This window comes from Heterodontus francisci, chromosome 38 (assembly GCF_036365525.1).
Source record: "Heterodontus francisci isolate sHetFra1 chromosome 38, sHetFra1.hap1, whole genome shotgun sequence".
Classification (NCBI taxonomy): domain Eukaryota; kingdom Metazoa; phylum Chordata; class Chondrichthyes; order Heterodontiformes; family Heterodontidae; genus Heterodontus; species Heterodontus francisci.
The window spans coordinates 10,155,662-10,174,257 of NC_090408.1; the positions used below are offsets into that span (position 1 = coordinate 10,155,662).

The 18,596-nt window shown below is 46.0% G+C and overlaps 1 protein-coding gene across 5 annotated transcripts in view; it reads left to right on the forward strand.

Moving 5' to 3' along the window:
- Positions 1-18,596, forward strand: part of arnt2 (aryl-hydrocarbon receptor nuclear translocator 2) — a 503,920-nt gene that overhangs the window by 337,708 nt on the left and 147,616 nt on the right. For all 5 annotated transcript variants that reach the window (XM_068017713.1, XM_068017714.1, XM_068017715.1 and 2 more), the window contains exon 13: positions 375-498. In XM_068017713.1, coding sequence (XP_067873814.1) covers positions 375-498 — 124 coding nt within the window. The remainder of the gene's footprint in view (positions 1-374; positions 499-18,596) is intronic.

Genomic DNA, 18,596 nt, shown 5'->3' on the forward strand with positions numbered 1-18,596 from the left:
TAGAAAAGAATTACGTTTTAAGCAAGTGAGTGGAGGGGGGTGGGGGAGAGAACAAAGTTTGATAGGGTAGGAGAGATTAAATAACAATAGCAGAATAACCTGCTTCCTAATTCCTAAAACCTAATTCTTTTCTAACCTTTGCCAGTTCTGATGAAGTCACAGACCTGAAACGTTAACTCTGTTTCTCTCTGCACAGATGCTGCCAGACCTGCTGAGTATTTCCCGCATTTTCTGTTCTTATTTCAGAGTTCCAGCATCTGCAGTATTTTGCTTTTATTATATAAGTAGAAAATATATCTGCTGATTAGATCAAAGCCTGCACTCCTGAAAGAGTTGATGTTATAATAGGTTTCATGTCACCATTTATTTAAAAGGTCTCTGTTCCAACTGTATCTGCCGGTGTCCAAGAGCATGGGAAGTCAATTGACAAAACTGACCCGCTGTTTTCTCAAGAAAGAGACCCAAGGTTCACAGATATCTACACAGGTATTTCACCTGGTGAGTTGAATTATGATCTTTGTGTCAATGATAGCTGAAATGTTTAACTTTATAACACTAGGCAGGACCAATTGAAACTTTGTTTTTATTTTGTTAAAATATTTACGACTTTACCTCCTTCCTTTCTCCCCTCTCCCAACTTGTTTTTATATTTCTCAAGGAATACTCCTTAAAATGAGCTGCTTAAAAAGCAGACAAGGATATTTTCATGTTTTCAAACTTTAAAGCTATAAAGTCTTTTTTTAAAAGTAGAACTTCGGTATTTGTAAAATAACAGTTGTTGGAGATTGCAGATTTAAGTATTCATTGCTCTTCATTTTTCAAACTTGTTCTTGGTATGACTACAGCTAGATCAGTGAATTTCAGTTCTATCTTCAAATAAAGCAAAGATAATAGCAATTAAAGGAGCACTTAATTAAAGTGTGTTAAGTTCATTGTAAGCTTGAGGAACAAAGAATTCAGTTCTTCAAAGTAAACTGCTGCTGTTGGAGCTGCAGTGTAACACTGAATATAATTTAGCCCTGCCTATTTGTATTACTTTACTTGCTGGTCAGGAAGACTTGCTTCCCAGAGGTGACCTTGCAAATCACTGACGGCAGTTCTACAGCTGCTTGAGAATTCATGGAAAAGCAGCTCCAGACACTTGGGTCTTATGCTGCCTATGTTTCTGTGTTTTTGTCTGTTATTGGCATTGTAAATTTCAAATAGAAAACTTTAATTGCTGCTACTAAAGGAACAGAAGGTGCATAAATCACAGTCTCAAGCTGCTATTATACCACCATTTTCAGAAAGTGTCATATAACACAGAAGTCTGATTCTAAAAGGTAGCCCGGAGATATGAAGGGCATCAGTATAGCGCCTCCTCAGGTTGTCTCAAAGCATTTCCCAGTCATCAACTTACTTTCGAATTGCAATCACTGTTTTGTACGGAAATGCATAAAGCAAGATCCCAGAAGTAGTATATGGGATAAATGACCAGTTGATCTGTGTTTTTTCTGGTGCTATTGGATGAGAGAGGAATACTGCATGACTGGAAAAATTGCTGTTTTGCTATGAAGATGCTTCTATATCCACTTAAGCAGGCACAAAGTATCTCAGTTTAAAGTTTGTTTCAAAAAATGGCATCTTCAGCAACTCATTACTCCCTCAGAAATGCACCAAACTGTCAACTGGATAATGTGCTCAAGTTTTAGAGCTTGACCTTATCACCACCTGATTGAACAAACAGTGATATCAACAAAACCAAGCTAACACCTACAGTAGGTAATCCTATACCATTCTTTGTTCTTCTTTTGGGCCTCCTTATCTCGAGAGACAATGGATACGCGCCTGGAGGTGTTCACAAACCACTGACCACCATTCTTTGTACTGAATGCAATATTTCAGCATCTCCTGTACAGAGTAAATATTCTAAAATTAAGATTCCTGGGTCCCACTATGATAATCTGAAAGGGTGCACTTCAGATCATAAGGGATATAAATCTGTTTATGGGAGTGTCCAACAGCACTGAACTTAATGTCTACATAAAAAATCCAAAATTGAGACATATATGTGAAAATTTGTTTTCAATGATCTCAAATTTAAATATATCTATATAATATATATTTTTTTAAATTACCTCTGTCTGCACTTCCTGGCTACAAAACCTTGCTTCCTGTTGTCATGTTTTTGTAACAATTTTGTGTTCAACAGAAATAGTTATCAAAACATTTTTAAAAATGAAAGAACTTGTATTTATGGAGTGTCTTACAGCCAGTAAAGTAATTTTGATTTATAGTTACTAATGTAGTGTAGGAAATCTTGGTAGCCAATTTGCGCAGAGCAAGGTCCCACAGAAAGCAATGATGTAAATGACCAATTAAACTGTTTTAGCAATGCTGATCAAGTTATACTGTACTAAAGTATTAACCTAGATCTTGTTCTCAAGCCAGAGTGCTGCCACTGAGCCAATTCCTATGTCAGTGTTTATAATGGAAACTGCCTGTGTAAACTTACACGAATGCATTTTACATCCTCCTTCCACCAGTAGCGCCTCTGCTTTATCTCTGTTATGTCTCTCCCAGCTCCCCAATCTAAATTGCAAAGAAACCTCCTTCTTTACCAACTCTAATTTTCCACTTCCAAATTACTGTAAACTTTGATATTTAACTATCTTCTTCTTCTTCTCTTCTTTGGCCTCCTTATTTTAGAGATACAGCACTGAAACAGGCCCTTCGGCCCACCGAGTCTGTGCCGACCATCAACCACCCATTTATAATAATCCTACACTAATCCCATATTCTTACCACATCCCCACCTGTCCCTATATTTCCCTACCACCTACCTATCCTAGGGGCAATTTATAAGGGCCAATTAACCTAGCAACCTGCAAGTCTTTGGCATGTGGGAGGAAACCGGAGCACCCGGAGGAAACCCACGCAGACACAGGGAGAACTTGCAAACTCCACACAGGCAGTACCCAGAATTGAACCCGGGTTGCTGGAGCTGTGAGGCTGCGGTGCTAACCACTGCGCCACTGTGCCGCCCAATCTCGAGAGACAATGGGTAAGCGCCTGGAGGTGGTCAGTGGTGTGTGGAGCAGCGCCTGGAGTGGCTATAAAGGCCAATTCTAGAGTGACAGGCTCTTCCACAGGTGCTGCAGAAAAATTTGTTTGTCGGGGCTGTTACACAGTTGGCTCTCCCCTTGCGCCTCGGTCTTTTTTCCTGCCAACTGCTAAGTCTCTTCGACTCGCCACACTTTAGCCCCGCCTTTATGGCTGCCTGCCAGCTCTGGCGAACGCTGGCAACTGACTCCCACGACTTGTGATCAATTTCACAGGACTTCATGTCGCATTTGCAGACGTCTTTAAAGCGGAGACATGGACGGCCGGTGGGTCTGACACCAGTGGCGAGCTCGCTGTACAATGTGTCTTTGGGGATCCTGCCATCTTCCATGCGGTTCACATGGCCAAGCCATCTCAAGCGCCGCTGGCTCAGTAGTGTGCATAAGCTGGGGATGTTGGCCGCCTCGAGGACTTCTGTGTTGGAGATACGGTCCTGCCACCTGATGCCAAGTATTCTCCGGAGGCAGCGAAGATGGAATGAATTGAGACTTCGCTCTTGGCTGACATACGTTGTCCAGGCCTCGCTGCCATAGAGCAAGGTACTGAGGACACAAGCTTGATACACTCCGACTTTTGTGTTCCGTGTCAGTGCGTCATTTTCCCACGCTCTCTTGGCCAGTCTGGACATAGCAGTGGAAGCCTTTCCCATGCGTTTGTTCATTTCTGCATCTAGAGACAGGTTACTGCTGATAGTTGAGCCTAGGTAGGTGAACTTTTGAACCACTTCCAGAGCATGGTCGCCATTATTGATGGATGGAGCATTTCTGACGTCCTGCCCCATGATGTTTGTTTTCTTGAGGCTGATGGTTAGGCCAAATTCATTGCAGGCAGCCGCAAACCTGTCGATGAGACTCTGCAGGCACTCTTCAGTGTGAGATGTTAAAGCAGCATCGTCAGCAAAGAGGAGTTCCCTGATGAGGACTTTCCATACTTTGGACTTCGCTCTTAGATGGGCAAGGTTGAACAACCTGCCTCCTGATCTTGTGTGGAGGAAAATTCCTTCTTCAGAGGACTTGAATGCATGTGAAAGCAGCAGGGAGAAGAAAATCTCAAAAAGTGTGGGTGCGAGGACACAGCCCTGTCTCACACCACTCAGGATAGGAAAGGGGTCTGATGAGGAGCCACCATGTTGAATTGTGCCTTTCATATTGTCATGGAATGAGGTGATGATACTTAGTAGCTTTGGTGGACATCAAATCTTTTCTAGTAGTCTGAAGAGACCACGTCTGCTGACGAGGTCAAAGGCTTTGGTGAGATCATTGAAAGCAGTGTAGAGGGGCATCTGTTGTTCGCGGCATTTCTCCTGCATCTGACGAAGGGAGAACAGCATGTCAACGGTCGATCTCTCTGCACGAAAGCCACACTGTGCCTCAGGGTAGACGCACTCGGCCAGCTTCTGGAGCCTGTTTAAAGCGACTCGAGCAAAGACTTTCCCCACTACCTATTTAACTATAAATATTATAAAAGGGAGGACAGAATGTATGACATCAAAGTGGGGACGGAATGACATCGGTAGACCCTGGTCCAATTATCCCACATCCTCTAAAGCTGCTTCACTACCCTTCAGGTCTTAATTTTCCATGACATTACATACAACTTGTATTCAAAGTCTTGCATCTCTCATTCAGTTCCAGTTTGCCATGTTTTTGCTATCAGACACTTGTCCGTTGGCTCATAGTCTTAACAACAGTAAATCAGATCTAAAGAAGTAACAAACATACAAAAGAGAGGAAAGCGGCTAGAAAAATGCCAGTGAGAAGTCATTAGGACTTAAGATAACAACAAATTGTGAATAAACCAGTCAGCAGAATTTTGCCAGTAAAAAATAACATTTAAAATAAAAAAATTACATATGCATCAATCATTCATTTATAATAAAGCAGAAAATGCTGGAAATACTCAGCGGGCCTGGCAACATCAGTGGAGAGAGAAACAAAGCTAATGTTTCAGGTCAATGACCTTTCATCACAGCATGCATCCTATCATTCATTTGCTATTAAGGGGAAGCTAGACAATTACATAAGGAATAGAAGGTTATGGTGTTAGGGTGAGATAAAGTAAGGTAGGAGGATGTTCGTGTGGAGCATAAACACAGACATAGACCTGATGCGCTGAGTGTCCTGTTTCGGTGTTGTAAATTCAATGTATGCTATCTAAAACACTGAGAAAAATAATGGCCTACCATTTTCCCTCAGTAACTGAAATTTCTAATGCCCAAAATAAGGCTTCAACAAAATAAAATTATTTAAAATTATATAGTTCACTATAACATGGTTGCATTAACCCAGTTGTCTTTTGTAGCCTTTACTGTCTTAACATTAATTTTTATGTCAAGACCACGCATGTCTGAAAAACCTAAACTTTAAGTGTATGTTTTTTTCTCCCAAACAGTTAAAGGGAGTTACCAAGCATATAGATTGTGAATTTGAGCAGGTTGCTGACTTTCCCAGTACGTTTCTCTGAGTTGAAGCACAAATATGTATCCTATTATCTTGCATGGATTTGAGAGGTTTATTGATCCTTCTGAAAGACTTTGAAACAAACTGGAGATTGAATTCCCAAACCATTATTTCAGCATGTTTCACTTTCAAATTATTAACAATTTCTCTTTTTTGCAACGTTCTCCTCAGTTTTTATCTCTGACATTTAGATGGAACCTGTGATTAATAACAGTTGTGATAACTTTTGACATTTAGAAAGCAAAACAACGAGTGTTAAGTGAGAATGGATTTCTTATTCTCACTGGAAAAGTTAGAGAATTTCAGCTTGTTTATTCAAATGATAAACCTCAAGATGAATTTGAATGCTAGAGGTTCCTACTGATTGGTTATCATCCATGTCAATTATGGCAAACCCCTCCCCTCATCAAAATAAAAGCATGAGACATTAGAAATTTCAGCTACTAAGGGAAAATGGTAGACCATCAGTGTTTTAGATACATTGAATTTACAACACTGCAACAGGACACTCAGCGCATCAGGTCTATGTCTGTGTTTATGCTGCACACAAACCTCCTCCTAACTTTCCTTATCTCGCCCTATTGCCTTATCCTTCTATTCCTTACACCTTTATGTACTTGTCTAGCTCCCCCTTAATATCAAATGAATGATCGGATGCATGTTGTAATGAAAGGTCATTGACCTGAAACATTAGCTTTGTTTCTTCTCTCCACTGATGTGGATGCTGGAAATCTGAAATAAAAACAAAGTGCTGGAAATACTCAGCAAGTCTGGCAGCATCTGTGGAGAGAGCAACAGAGTTAACATTTCAGGTCAGTGACATTTCATCAGAACTGACAAAGGTTAGAAATGTAAATCCTATTACATTTCTAACCCTCCCCTCATCAAGATGGCTCCAATTTCAGTTAGAAAACGTTTCCCTTGAGAAAGACAGTGAAGCATTTCTGTTGTATAATATTTGGAAACTATCTAAATGACATTTTGATGATTCAGTTAGGTATTTGAGTTTAATAAAGACTGTATAAGTCATCAATTTCACAAATAGTAGACTTATAGTTTTAAGGCAGGAAACTGCTGATGAAATGCAAAGCAAATGACGGATTGCCTGATAACCCAAAGGCACCAAGGAGGAGTCAGGGAGGAAGTCAACAAGCAGGGATGTAGTGATGGGCACTTGTGGTCCAAAAACAGAAAATGGTAGTTCAAGTCCCATAGTTCTGAGCCCCCATCCCTGCAAAGGTGCTGGGTCCTGCCCTTGTTCCAACTCAATACTACCAGATCCTGGCAATTCCCAAATACCTCATCTGAATGTGATACTATAGTTTGATACATGTTTCCTCCGGAACTACAGTATCATTGAACACAGAAAGTAAGCTGCAGTCGGAGAAAAAAATTTGTAGGGTGTTCTGTCTTAATTTTGAATGATCCCGAAGCCCATGCAATGCTATTTATTTGACTGTGTTCATTTTGAAATAAAAGCAGGTGTATCAGCATCTGAAAGGGAAAAGGGTTACAGCTTTAGTGGCACCTCTCCATGAGAAGGTGGGTGGGGGTGAGGTCGCAGAATTCTAGTAAGGAGTCTCCCCCAAAATGTTACATTGTCTCATTCAGGTGCAGTGGGGTTTGCTATGTACTTCCAGCATCATCTGGTTTTGTTTCCAATCTCCAGTATTTGCCCCTTTTCCCTTTAAGTCTTTAAGTGGCTTCTGATTTTTCCAAGAGGGTGGTTTGTGTGACTTCACAAGCCTTCACCCAGATCACTCCAAATGACCTCAAACCACTGGGTCTACCCCAATGATCTCCATACCCTGGGATCCTCTTCCTGAATGCTCCCAGATTGTATGGTCCTTATCCCAGACTTATGGGATCTGCTCCAATGCTGTCAGATCCTCTCTACAGTGCTTCCAAACTTCAGAACTCCTCTAATTAATAATAGACCCTGAGCCTTATCCTGGTAATGCTGGATCTGAGGTGCAATTACAGCACAATTAAACTGAGTATCATTGATAATACTACTTGTCATAATACCCTTTTTCTTAATATTTCCAACTTGCATTAAACAGCGGCTTGTAACTTGACACATAGACTTAAAAATTCTTGGAGGTGTAGGGGTGTGAATAGTCCAGTTGGATTGAAAGTGCTCTCTACCAGAATGGTACTTGGACTCCAAGGGTTTAATTATGAAGGTTGTATTCCCTGTGTTACAGCCAGGCGAGAAGTGGTAGAATGGTTCCCCTCTCTTTCTGCCTCTTGGTTGACGAATTTGCTTGTCAATTTAGTGAGTATTTAACTGGTTAAGTGTTGTGACTGCAAAAGGCACACAGACAGGGGGCTAATTTTACCGGCCCCTCGACACCACGGGTCGCGGCGTAGGGGCCGGTAAAATTCTGCGAGGAGAGGCTTGCCTCGACCTGCGACATCGAGAAGGGCCCGCCCCAAATTACCAGCAGCAAGGGGACCTCGGTGCGGCCCCTCCGCCGCTTTGTGGCGGCACCCCAATTACCATATGTGAAACAGTACATACCTCGCAGATTATGCAGCCGGCCGCCTCTCCATGCACACTTCCGGATTTTGCATTGAACGGGCGGCCGTCAGGTCTCACTGCATACTGGGAGGGAGGAGGGGGGGATATTCAGGGGTCTCACTCTGCATACTGGGAGGGAAGGGGGGATATTCAAGGGTCTCATTCTGCATACTGGAAGGGAGGAAGATGGGGGGGATATTCAGGGGTCTCACTCTGCATACTGGGAGGGAGGGGGTGGATATTCAGGGGTCTCACTCTGCAGACGTGTCAGGAGCCACTGCGATTCTGCCCTCGGTAATGGTTGGCAGCTCTGTGCCATTGAATGTCTCTGACATTGAAGGAGCAATGACACTCAAGTCACCCTGTATGTGGGGAGAGTGCCAGACGGTAGGCATGTGAAGTTATATGGCTTGTGGGCCAATCGATGCAGCTTGTACAATCTTTATGTGGTCATTTGGTGTCACTGTTAGAGGGAGCTAAGATGGGCAATGCCATGCCATGCCACATTGATGCTGCTTGAAAGCACCTGATGTGCCACTCAACATCAGTCTCTGCCCTGTCAGGAACCTTCGAAGAATTGAAGGAACCGAGTTGAATTGTAACTTGAAGATGGGGATGATTCACTCTGTATTCATTGCTTCTTGTGAGGATCCATATGTCTTCTTTGGCATCCTTGTCTCGAGAGACAATGGGTAAGCGCCTAGAGGTGGTCAGTGGTTTGTGAAGCAGCGCCTGGAGTGGCTATAAAGGCCAATTCTAGAGTGACACTCTTCCACAGGCACTGCAGATAATATTGGTTGTCGGGGCTGTTACACAGTTGGCTCTCTCCTTGCACTTCTGTCTTTTTTCCTGCCAACTGCAAAGTCTCTTCGACTCGCCACTGTTTAGCCCCGCCTTTATGGCTGTCCGCCAGCTCTGGCGATCACTGGCAACTGACTCCCACGATTTGTGGTCAATGTCACAGGACTCCATTTCGCGTTTGAAGGCGTCTTTAAAGCAGCGACATGGATGGCTGGTGGGTCTGATACCAGTGACGAGCTCTCTGTGCAATGCGTCCTTGGGGATCCTGCCATCTTCCATGCGACTCACATGGCCAAGCCATCTCAAGCGCCGTGGACGCCTTTCCCATTTGCTTGTTGATTTCTGCATCGAGAGACAGGTTACTGGTGATAGTTGAGCCTGGGTAGGTGAACTCTTCAACCACTTCCAGAGTGTGGTCGCCGATATTGATGGATGGAGCATTTCTGACGTCCTGTCCCATGATCGTTTTCTTGAGGCTGATCCATATGCGCTGCAGGCAAAACCAACAGGCAGTTGCAGCACACATCGAGATCCCCGATCGTGAGCAGCAGCACCCAAGGAGAGCTCGCCACTACAGATCACTGCGCATCTACAGGTCCCGCATGACATACCTGGAGATGTCAGAGTGCCAGTGTCAGAGGCGACTGCGGATGTAGAGAGAAGCAGTGGCACATCTCTGTGCCCTGCTGAATGATGACCTGCAGCCCAGGGGCTTCGGGGGACATCGTATGCCTGTGACCCTCAAAGCGGCTGTCAATTCTTACGCCTCTGCATCATTTCAGGGGCCCACAGGAGACCTTTGTGGGGTCATGCAGTCAGCAGTGCACCGTTGCATCAGGGAGGTCACCAGTGCCCTGTTCCGGAGGGCTGGTGACTTTATCCACTTCACGACGGACCATGAAAGCCAAGCCCAGTGGGCCACCGGTTTCGACTCCATCGCAGGATTCCCACAGGTGCAAGGAGTCATAGATTGCACCCAAGTGGCCATCAAGGCTCTCGCCAGTCGACCAACTGAATGCATAAACCATATGAGCTTCCATTCAATCAATGTGCAGCTCATATGTGATCACCGGAAACGATTCATGCAAATCTCTGCCCACTTCCAAGGCAGCTGCCATGATGCCTTCATCCTGTGCCAGTCGCAGCTGCCGTTGCTGTTCACTAAAATGACTCAGATGGAGGGGTGGCTTCTTGGAGACCAGTGAGACACCCCAGCACTGTTGCAGAAGAGCCATACGACGCCAGCCACGGAGCTACAAGAGCCACCATTGATCAGGCGATCGGCATGCTGAAAATGCGATTCCGCTGCCTGGATAGATCAAGTGGTGCCCTGCAGTACAAGCCAAAAGGGTAGCTGACATCATTGCTGTCTGCTCTGCTCTGCACAACTACACACTCACTAGGGGGGAGGCCTTGCAGGGTGAGGAGAGACATGATTAGGACTCATCCTCGGACGCTGAGGACTTATAGCAGGAAAGGCACATGGGAGAACAGAGAGCATCCAGGCACCGTATGCAGGGTGAGCAGCGAGCTAGGGATGCACGGCAGCACCTCATTGTTCAAAGGTTCTCCACACCATAGGAACCACCGTGGGCTCTGCATGCCACACAGCACCCTCATTCACCTGTTATGCAGCAGTCCGCATCTGCAACATCTTTGCGTCCACCATTACTGGCAGTAGAATACTGAGCCATTGTCCATGTTACTACATCCATGGAGATGCACATGAGTGATACTGGCATTGCAATGATATTACTCCATACGTTGGCAGTTCTGAAAGGCCAATGATGTAATGGGTGGAGCCACAATTGGTACATGCTGGCACACCTCATTCACACACTAAATGCAACGCACATGTTAGTGAAGATGGTTTTGTTTTCGGCCTTTCTACACTGTTGTGTCACCCATGCAGACCCATGCTTTTTGGAAATGCTTGCGGATTCTCCTACACGGTGCCACTTCTGCGCTAGCAGCCTGACAGTAGGAAGGCTGCTGATATGGTGGCCCTTTGGCTGTGGATAACTTTGGCGGTCGTACCCTGTGCGCACGAGGTCTAGAGGGCCCCAGCTGGCTGGGAGAATGATCGTTCATCCCCTTCTGGCATTGGACCTTTGACCCCACAGCTACTCACCTCTGCTATCTCAAGCCAGGCTGCCTTGTTCAGGCAGGAGAGCCTCTTCTTACCATCGCTGGTGAAAAGGACATCCCGCCTTGCCCACACAGCCTGGAGGAGAGTGAGCAGGGAGGCTTTGCTACATTGCAGGGCCACCCTGGAGTACCCCTCTGCCATTCCCAACTTTTGGTATGGTCCTTTAAATGCAAAGGTGACTCCTGCTCTAATGTCTGGCTGCAAGGTTTATCTTGCACACGTTTGAAAACCAATACAGGACTAGCGAGGAAATCTGTGCTGTTGTCATGGTTTTTCAACTATTACACATCGACACATGTTCACGAACACTTTGCTTCTGCAGCAGCTGATCATAGTTATTGGTTAATATTTCTAGTTGGCAATGCAGCTAGAATATGAACATGCTTTCCTGTTTTCTTATACAGATCGTTTGATTGCAGTTATGTGTCTTTTCACATAGCAGTTAGCAGAGAAATTAATACAGATTCTAAATGCATATTAGTCTGCAGCTTTTCGCAATTAGATGATTAGAAGCCCGTATGTAAATATTCTTCAATTATGGTTTTATTTCTGTTGTGTATTTGTCTTTTATGGTACATTTAAGCCTTTTTTTTTATTCATTCACGGGATGTTGGTGTCGCTGGCCAGGCCAGCATTTATTGCCCATCCCTAATTGCCCTTGAGAAGGTGGTGGTAAGCTGCCTTCTTGAATCGCTGCAGTCCATGTGGGGTAGGTACACCCACAGTGCTGTTAGGAAGGGAGTTCCAGGATTTTGACCCAGCGACAGTGAAGGAATGGTGATATAGTTCCAAGTCAGGATGGTGTGTGACTTGGAGGGGAACTTGCAGGTGGTGGTGTTCCCATGTATTTGCTGCCCTTGTCCTTCTAGTTGGTAGAGGTCGCGGGTTTGGAAGCTGCTGTCGAAGGAGCCTTGGTGCGTTGCTGCAGTGCATCTTGTGGATGGTACACACTGCTGCCACTGTGTGTCGGTGGTGTAAGGAGTGAATGTTTGTAGATGGGGTGCCAATCAAGCGGGCTGCTTTGTCCTGGATGGTGTCGAGCTTCTTGAGTGTTGTTGGAGCTGCACCCATCCAGGCAAGTGGAAAGTATTCCATCATACTCCTGACTTGTGCCTTGTAGATTGTGGACAGGCTTTGGAGAGTCAGGAGGTGAGTTATTCGCCTCAAGATTCCTAGCCTCTGACCTGCTCTTGTAGCCACGGTATTTATATGGCTACTCCAGTTCAGTTTTCGGTCAATGGTAGCCCCTAGGATGTTGATAGTGGGGGATTCAGCGATGGTAATGCCGTTGAATGTCATGGGGAAATGGTTAGATTCTCTTTTGTTGGAGATGGTCATTGCCTGGCACTTGTGTGGCGCGAATGTTACTTGCCACTTATCAGCCCAAGCCTGGATATTGTCCAGGTCTTGCTGCATTTCTACACGGACTGCCTCAGTATCTGAGGAGTTACGAATTGTGCTGAACATTGTGCAACCATCAGCGAACATCCCCACTTCTGACCTTATGATTGAAGGAAGGTCATTGATGAAGCAGCTGAAGATGGTTGGGCCTGGCACACCACCCTGAGGAACTCCTGCAGTGATGTCCTGGAGCTCAGATGATTGACCTCCAACAACCACAACCATCTTCCTTTGCGCTAGGTATGACTGCAGCCAGCAGAGGGTTTTCCCCCTGATTCCCATTGACCTCAGTTTTGCTAGGACTCCTTGATGTCATACTCGGTCAAATGCTGCCTTGATGTCAAGGGCAGTCACTCTCACCTCATGTCCTGGAATGTGCAAAATTAAAATTATTCACCCAGGTGCGGCACGCCTGCAAGAAGGAATGTAACACTTGAGTGGAAGAAGAGGATCACAACTTCACAGGACACTGGGACACAGCAGGAGAGGTATGTGGCAGCAAAGCGGAAAGTGCTGGGGAAACTCAGCAGGTCAGGCAGCATCTGTGGAGAGAGAAGCAGAGTTAACTTAGTCACAAACCTGAAAGTTAACTCTGCTTCTCTCTCCACAGATGCTGCCTGACCTGAGTTCTCCAGCACTTTCTGCTTTGCTGCCAGATTGACAGCAGCCTCACTCTTCAGCAGTCAGGTAAGTATTTCTTTGACAGCTGTCAGGAAGCAGGTGCTAGGCGCTTTTAATAGGGCCCCAGCACCTGCTACACAGCTGTCAAATGGTTCCTCACTGCACCGGATGTCCTCTATGGGGGAGAGGGGGCTCGGCGCAGTGTTGCTAATGAGCTACTGCACGTAATATTGCAGGGGTTCAGCAGTCGCCGCTGAGTTCAAAGGCGGAGCCGCCGCAAAGCGTAGCGCCCGAATAAAATTCAGCCCAGGTTTTCTTGTAAGGTTTTAAAGGAAAAGGAAATAGTGTTTTTTGTTCTTAATATTCCATAAATAAAAATAATAAAAACATTCCAACTCACATTCATGCATGCACCCAAGAGATTCGCACACTCACACAAGTAGGTTACAAGGAGGGGAGGGTATGTTAATTTTTCTGAGTCTCCAAAAGAAAGTCAATCATGTACGAATCCTGTAAGTTGATGCATTTGATGGTTTCAGGCTGTGTTCGGTGATATTTCCTGGATTCTGCGTAGAGACGATTTACAGTCTTGACGGACGATCCTTGTCTTTTCCTCTGAAGTCAGCAGCTGTTTATGTTGAAGGCGTTGCCTGCGGTGTTTGGCTAGTCATATACAGGCAGAGCACATGCTTGCAAAACAACTGGAGAGAGAGAGAGGGACCACGAGTTCTCGTCTCACTATTCCGCACTCATGGCCTGTCTGCAATTCGGACTCACTCTGGAAAAGCAGTCTCTTTCTAACACAAAGAGTTAACTTGCTACCACACGACCTCTGTTCACAATCTAGCCAGTTACCAAATATGGTCACAGCAAGCTGGGAAACTCTCATTCCAGATCCTTTGTCTAAAGTGATGAGTTTGACTGATCGATCCGCACCCACCTGAATAAACCGATTATGTTTGCGAGTAGTTCAGGTAATGGGCCATTCACACTCATCTACGCTGATTGTTAATGTGGTTCACTTCCAGGCAGTACGTCTCCTTTCTAATAGTTTTGTAATTTGCAAGGTTAAGTCATGTAAATGTTTAGCCATTTTGCAAGCTGCTCTTTAGGTCACTTAAAAATATTGTTTGTTAGTCTGTGGTTCCAGTCCACTCAATAAATACAGTCATTTTTGATGAAACATGGCTTTATGACATCTGGAATTTAGAACGTTCAGGGGTGATTTGATCAAAGTTTTCAAGATATAAATGTGAACAGATAGAGTAGTTGGAGAGAAACTATTAGCACTGGGTGAGGAGTCAAGGCCCGAGGAGCATAGTCTAAAAACTGGAGACAGAACTATCAGAAGGGAAATTAAGAAACACCTCTACATACATTTGATGCTAGATCAGTGATTCACTTTTAATCTGCAGCTGAAACCTTTTTGTTAACCAAAGATATTAAAGGATATAGGACAAAGGTGGGTATATAGAGTTTGTATTAATTGTATATTGTGTTTAATTGTATACAGGTAGTGGTCATTAACTGGGCATTCACATATGCCCCTATAAATAGACACAGAGTGAAACAGTGGTTGTTGGGTTAGTAGGTGTATGCCTATAATGTGTAACTCTAAATAAATGCTTTAAAAAGTGTGTAAAGATTGGCTCCAGTTCCATCCTTCATCAGCTGGCTCTCTGAAATATAATAGTTAGGTTCCAGGTCTACCATGATCTCATTGAATTGTGGAACACCTCGAGGGGCTAAATGGCCTCTTCCTGTTCCTATGTTCCTACTGGCAAATTGTTATGACCGCGGCGGGAGCAACGCACTGTCTATTCAGTCCCGTCACTCCACAGGTCGCAGCATATTATTAAGCTTTCACATCCAATCGGAAAAGTTAAACACTCTAGTAACCCCAGAATGAAACAGACCAAACCAGGTATCTTTAGACAACAACAAATTAAGTGTTTATTAAAAGAAACTAAATCTTAAACACTATTAAGAGAAACCTATGTCTAAAGACTTATTTTAACCTAACTCACACATTAGAACCATAGAAAAATTAACGTAAGAACTAGGAGCAGGAGTAGGCAATTCAGCCCCTCGAGCCTGCTCTGCCATTCAATATGATCATGGCTGATTCATCTTGGCCTCAATTCCACTTTCCTGCCTGTTCTCCATAACCCCTTCAACCCATTACTAGTTAAAAATCTGTCCATCTCCTCAAATTTATTCGATGTCCCGGCATCCACCACGCTCTGAGGTAGTGAATTCCACACACTCACGACCCTTTGAGAGAAGCATTTTCTCCTCATCTCGGTTTTAAATCTGCTACCCCTTATCCTAAAACTATGACCTCTCGTTCTAGATTGCCCCAGCAGAGGAAACATCCTCTCTACGTCTACTTTGTCAGTCCCCTTAATCATCTTATATACCTCAATTAGATCTCCTCTCATTCTTCTAAACTTGAGAGAGTAAAGGCCTAAACTGCTCAATCTCTCTTCATAAGATAAACCCCTCATCTCTGGAATCAATCTAGTGAACCTCCTCTGAACTGCCTCCAATGCAACTACATCCCTCCTCAAGTAAGGAGGACACAACTGTACGCAATACTCCAGGTGCAGTCTCACTAATGCCTTGTACAGTTGCAGCAACACTTCCCTACTTTTATACTCTAATCTTTTAGCAATAAATGCCAAAATTCCATTTGCCTTCCTTATTACCTGCTACACCTGCGTACTAGTTTTCTAGTCCTGATTGTTATCTAGTAACACATGGTAGTCCCTTTTTGTCCTGTTTTCTCATCAGTGAAAGCTGTGGCCTTTGTTCAGTGCTCATCAGAGCAGTCAATATCGCATCTTAAATTCTAAATTCATTTAATATACTTTATAACTGAAATGCCGCACCTAGCGACCAGTTTTTCTGTGTTCGTCAGCTCAGTCAACATATCGGGAACCTGCCACATTGAATATTTGGGTGAGATTTGAGGGGAAATTGGTGTTCCCATGCACCAGCTGCTCTTGTCCTTTTAGGTGGTACAGATTATGGGTCTGGGAGGTGCTGTTGAAGAAGCCTTGATAAGTTGCTGAAATGCATCTTGTAGATGGTACACATAGGATCCATGTTGTACCAGGGATGGAGGTGTGCCAGTCAAGTGGCTCGTTTTGTCCTGCATCGTGTTGATCTGGAGTGTTGTTGGAGCCGCACTCATCCAGGCCAGTGGAGAATATTCCATCTCTCTCCTGACTTGTGCCTTGTTGATGGTGGAAATGCTTTAGGAAATCAGGAGGTGAGATAAGGTTACATTAGATCAAGAAAACATCAGAATACCTTTGTGGTTCCCAGGAAAATATCAAGTTTAATGTCCGGAAAATCTAACCTCGAATAAGCAATGAACTTAAGATTTAAAACAAGCATCATTCAGCAGCTCCTGCTAACTGGCAAAATCATGGCTCATGTAATCTTGACTATCCAGCTGAGAAGGGAGAGGGAGGTGGTCACAGTCAGTTGAGGTGCTCCAAGATAACACGTCTCATAGAATCATGCAACACAGAAGGCAATTTGGCCCATTGTGCCTGTGCCGGCCCATCGAAACAGATGTCCAATTAGTCCCACTCCCTTGCTCTGTCCCCTTAGATTTCCTTTTCAAGTATATATCCAATTCTCTTTTGACTTACTATTGAATCATCTTTCACCACCTTTTAGGCAGTGCATTCCAGATGATCACAAATGGCTGTGTTTAAAAAAAGTCAACTTGTCCTTCCCCTCCCCCCACCCCCGATTCTTTTGCCAATTATCTTAAATTTACATTTTCTGGTTACCGACCCACCTGCCAATGGAAATAATTTCTCCTTATTCACACTGTCAAAACCCCTCATAAATTTGAATACTTCTATTAAATCACCACTTAACCTTCCCTGCTCTTGAGAACAATTCCAGCTTCTCCAGTCTCTCTCCTGAGAGCTGAAGAGAGTGCCACTGTGATCTTGAGGACCATTGGCAAAGGGTGATCCCAAATACCATAGTTTGCAACTGGTCTGGCAGAAGGGCGCATAAGTCAGTGACGGCCTCCCTGGAGAGCTGCAGTCTTTGCTGATGATGGTGCTTGGAGGTAGCTGGTGGCATGCATTCTGCTACAGATGGGCCTTTCTTGACAAGTCCGGCAGCAGCCGCTCTCGTTGTCGAGCTCCGCGGACCGGCACAGCAGCCTGTTGGCCCACCCTCCATCTATGATTGACGATATCGGTAAGTGGGAAAAAATTTAAAGATATATTGTGACCCGTGGAGAAGTGGAACGAGAATAAACAGTGCGCTCCTCCAGCCTCCTCCCTCGTTCTCTGCTCCCTTTCTCTCTGACCCCTCTTTCGCTGCCCCCTCCCTCTGCCTCCCCATCCCTGCGCCCCTTGTCCGCTCTCTGCCCCCTCTCTCTCTATGCCTCCCTCTCGCTCTCTGACCCCTCCTCCCTCTGCCGCCCTTTCTCTGCCCCCTCTCTCTCTCTGCCCCCTCTCTCTCTCTCTGTCCCCTCTCTCTCTCTCTCTGTCCCCTCTCTCTCTTTGCCCTCCCTGTCTCTGTGTCCCCTCTCTACCTCTCTCTGCCCCCTCTCTTTCTCTCTGCCTCCTCTCTCTCTCTCTCTGCCCCCCTCTCTCTCTCTCTCTGCCCCCATCTCTCTCTCTCTCTGCCCCCATCTCTCTCTCTCTCTGCCCCCCTCTCGCTCTCTGCCCTCTCTCTCTCTCTCTCTGCCCTCTCTCTCTGCCCCCTTTTCTCTCTCTGCCCCCTTTTCTCTCTCTGCCCCCTTTTCTCTCTCTGCCCCCTTTTCTCTCTCTGCCCCCTTTTCTCTCTCTGCCCCCTTTTCTCTCTCTGCCCCCTTTTCTCTCTCTGCCCCCTTTCCTCTCTGCCCCCTTTCCTCTCTGCCCCCTCTTTCACACTGCCTCCTCTCTTTCTCTCTGCCCCCATCTGCCATCTCTGCCCCCCCCCCGCCATCTCTGCCCCCCCGCCATCTCTGCCCCCCCGCTCTCTCTCTGCCCCCCCCGCTCTCTCTCTGCCCCCCCGCTCTCTCTCTGCCCCCCCGCTCTCTCTCTGCCCCCCCGCTCTCTCTCTGCCCCCCCGCTCTCTCTCTGCCCCCCGCTCTCTCTCTGCCCCTCCGCTCTCTCTCTGCCCCTCCGCTCTCTCTCTGCCCCTCCGCTCTCTCTCTGCCCCTCCGCTCTCTCTCTGCCCCTCCGCTCTCTCTCTGCCCCTCCGCTCTCTCTCTGCCCCTCCGCTCTCTCTCTGCCCCTCCGCTCTCTCTCTGCCCCTCCGCTCTCTCTCTGCCCCTCCGCTCTCTCTCTGCCCCTCCGCTCTCTCTCTGCCCCTCCGCTCTCTCTCTGCCCCTCCGCTCTCTCTGCCCCTCCGCTCTCTCTCTGCCCTCCGCTCCCTCTCTGCCCCTCCGCTCCCTCTCTGCCCCTCCGCTCCCTCTCTGCCCCTCCGCTCCCTCTCTGCCCCTCCGCTCCCTCTCTGCCCCTCCGCTCCATCTCTGCCCCTCCGCTCCCTCTCTGCCCCTCCGCTCCATCTCTGCCCC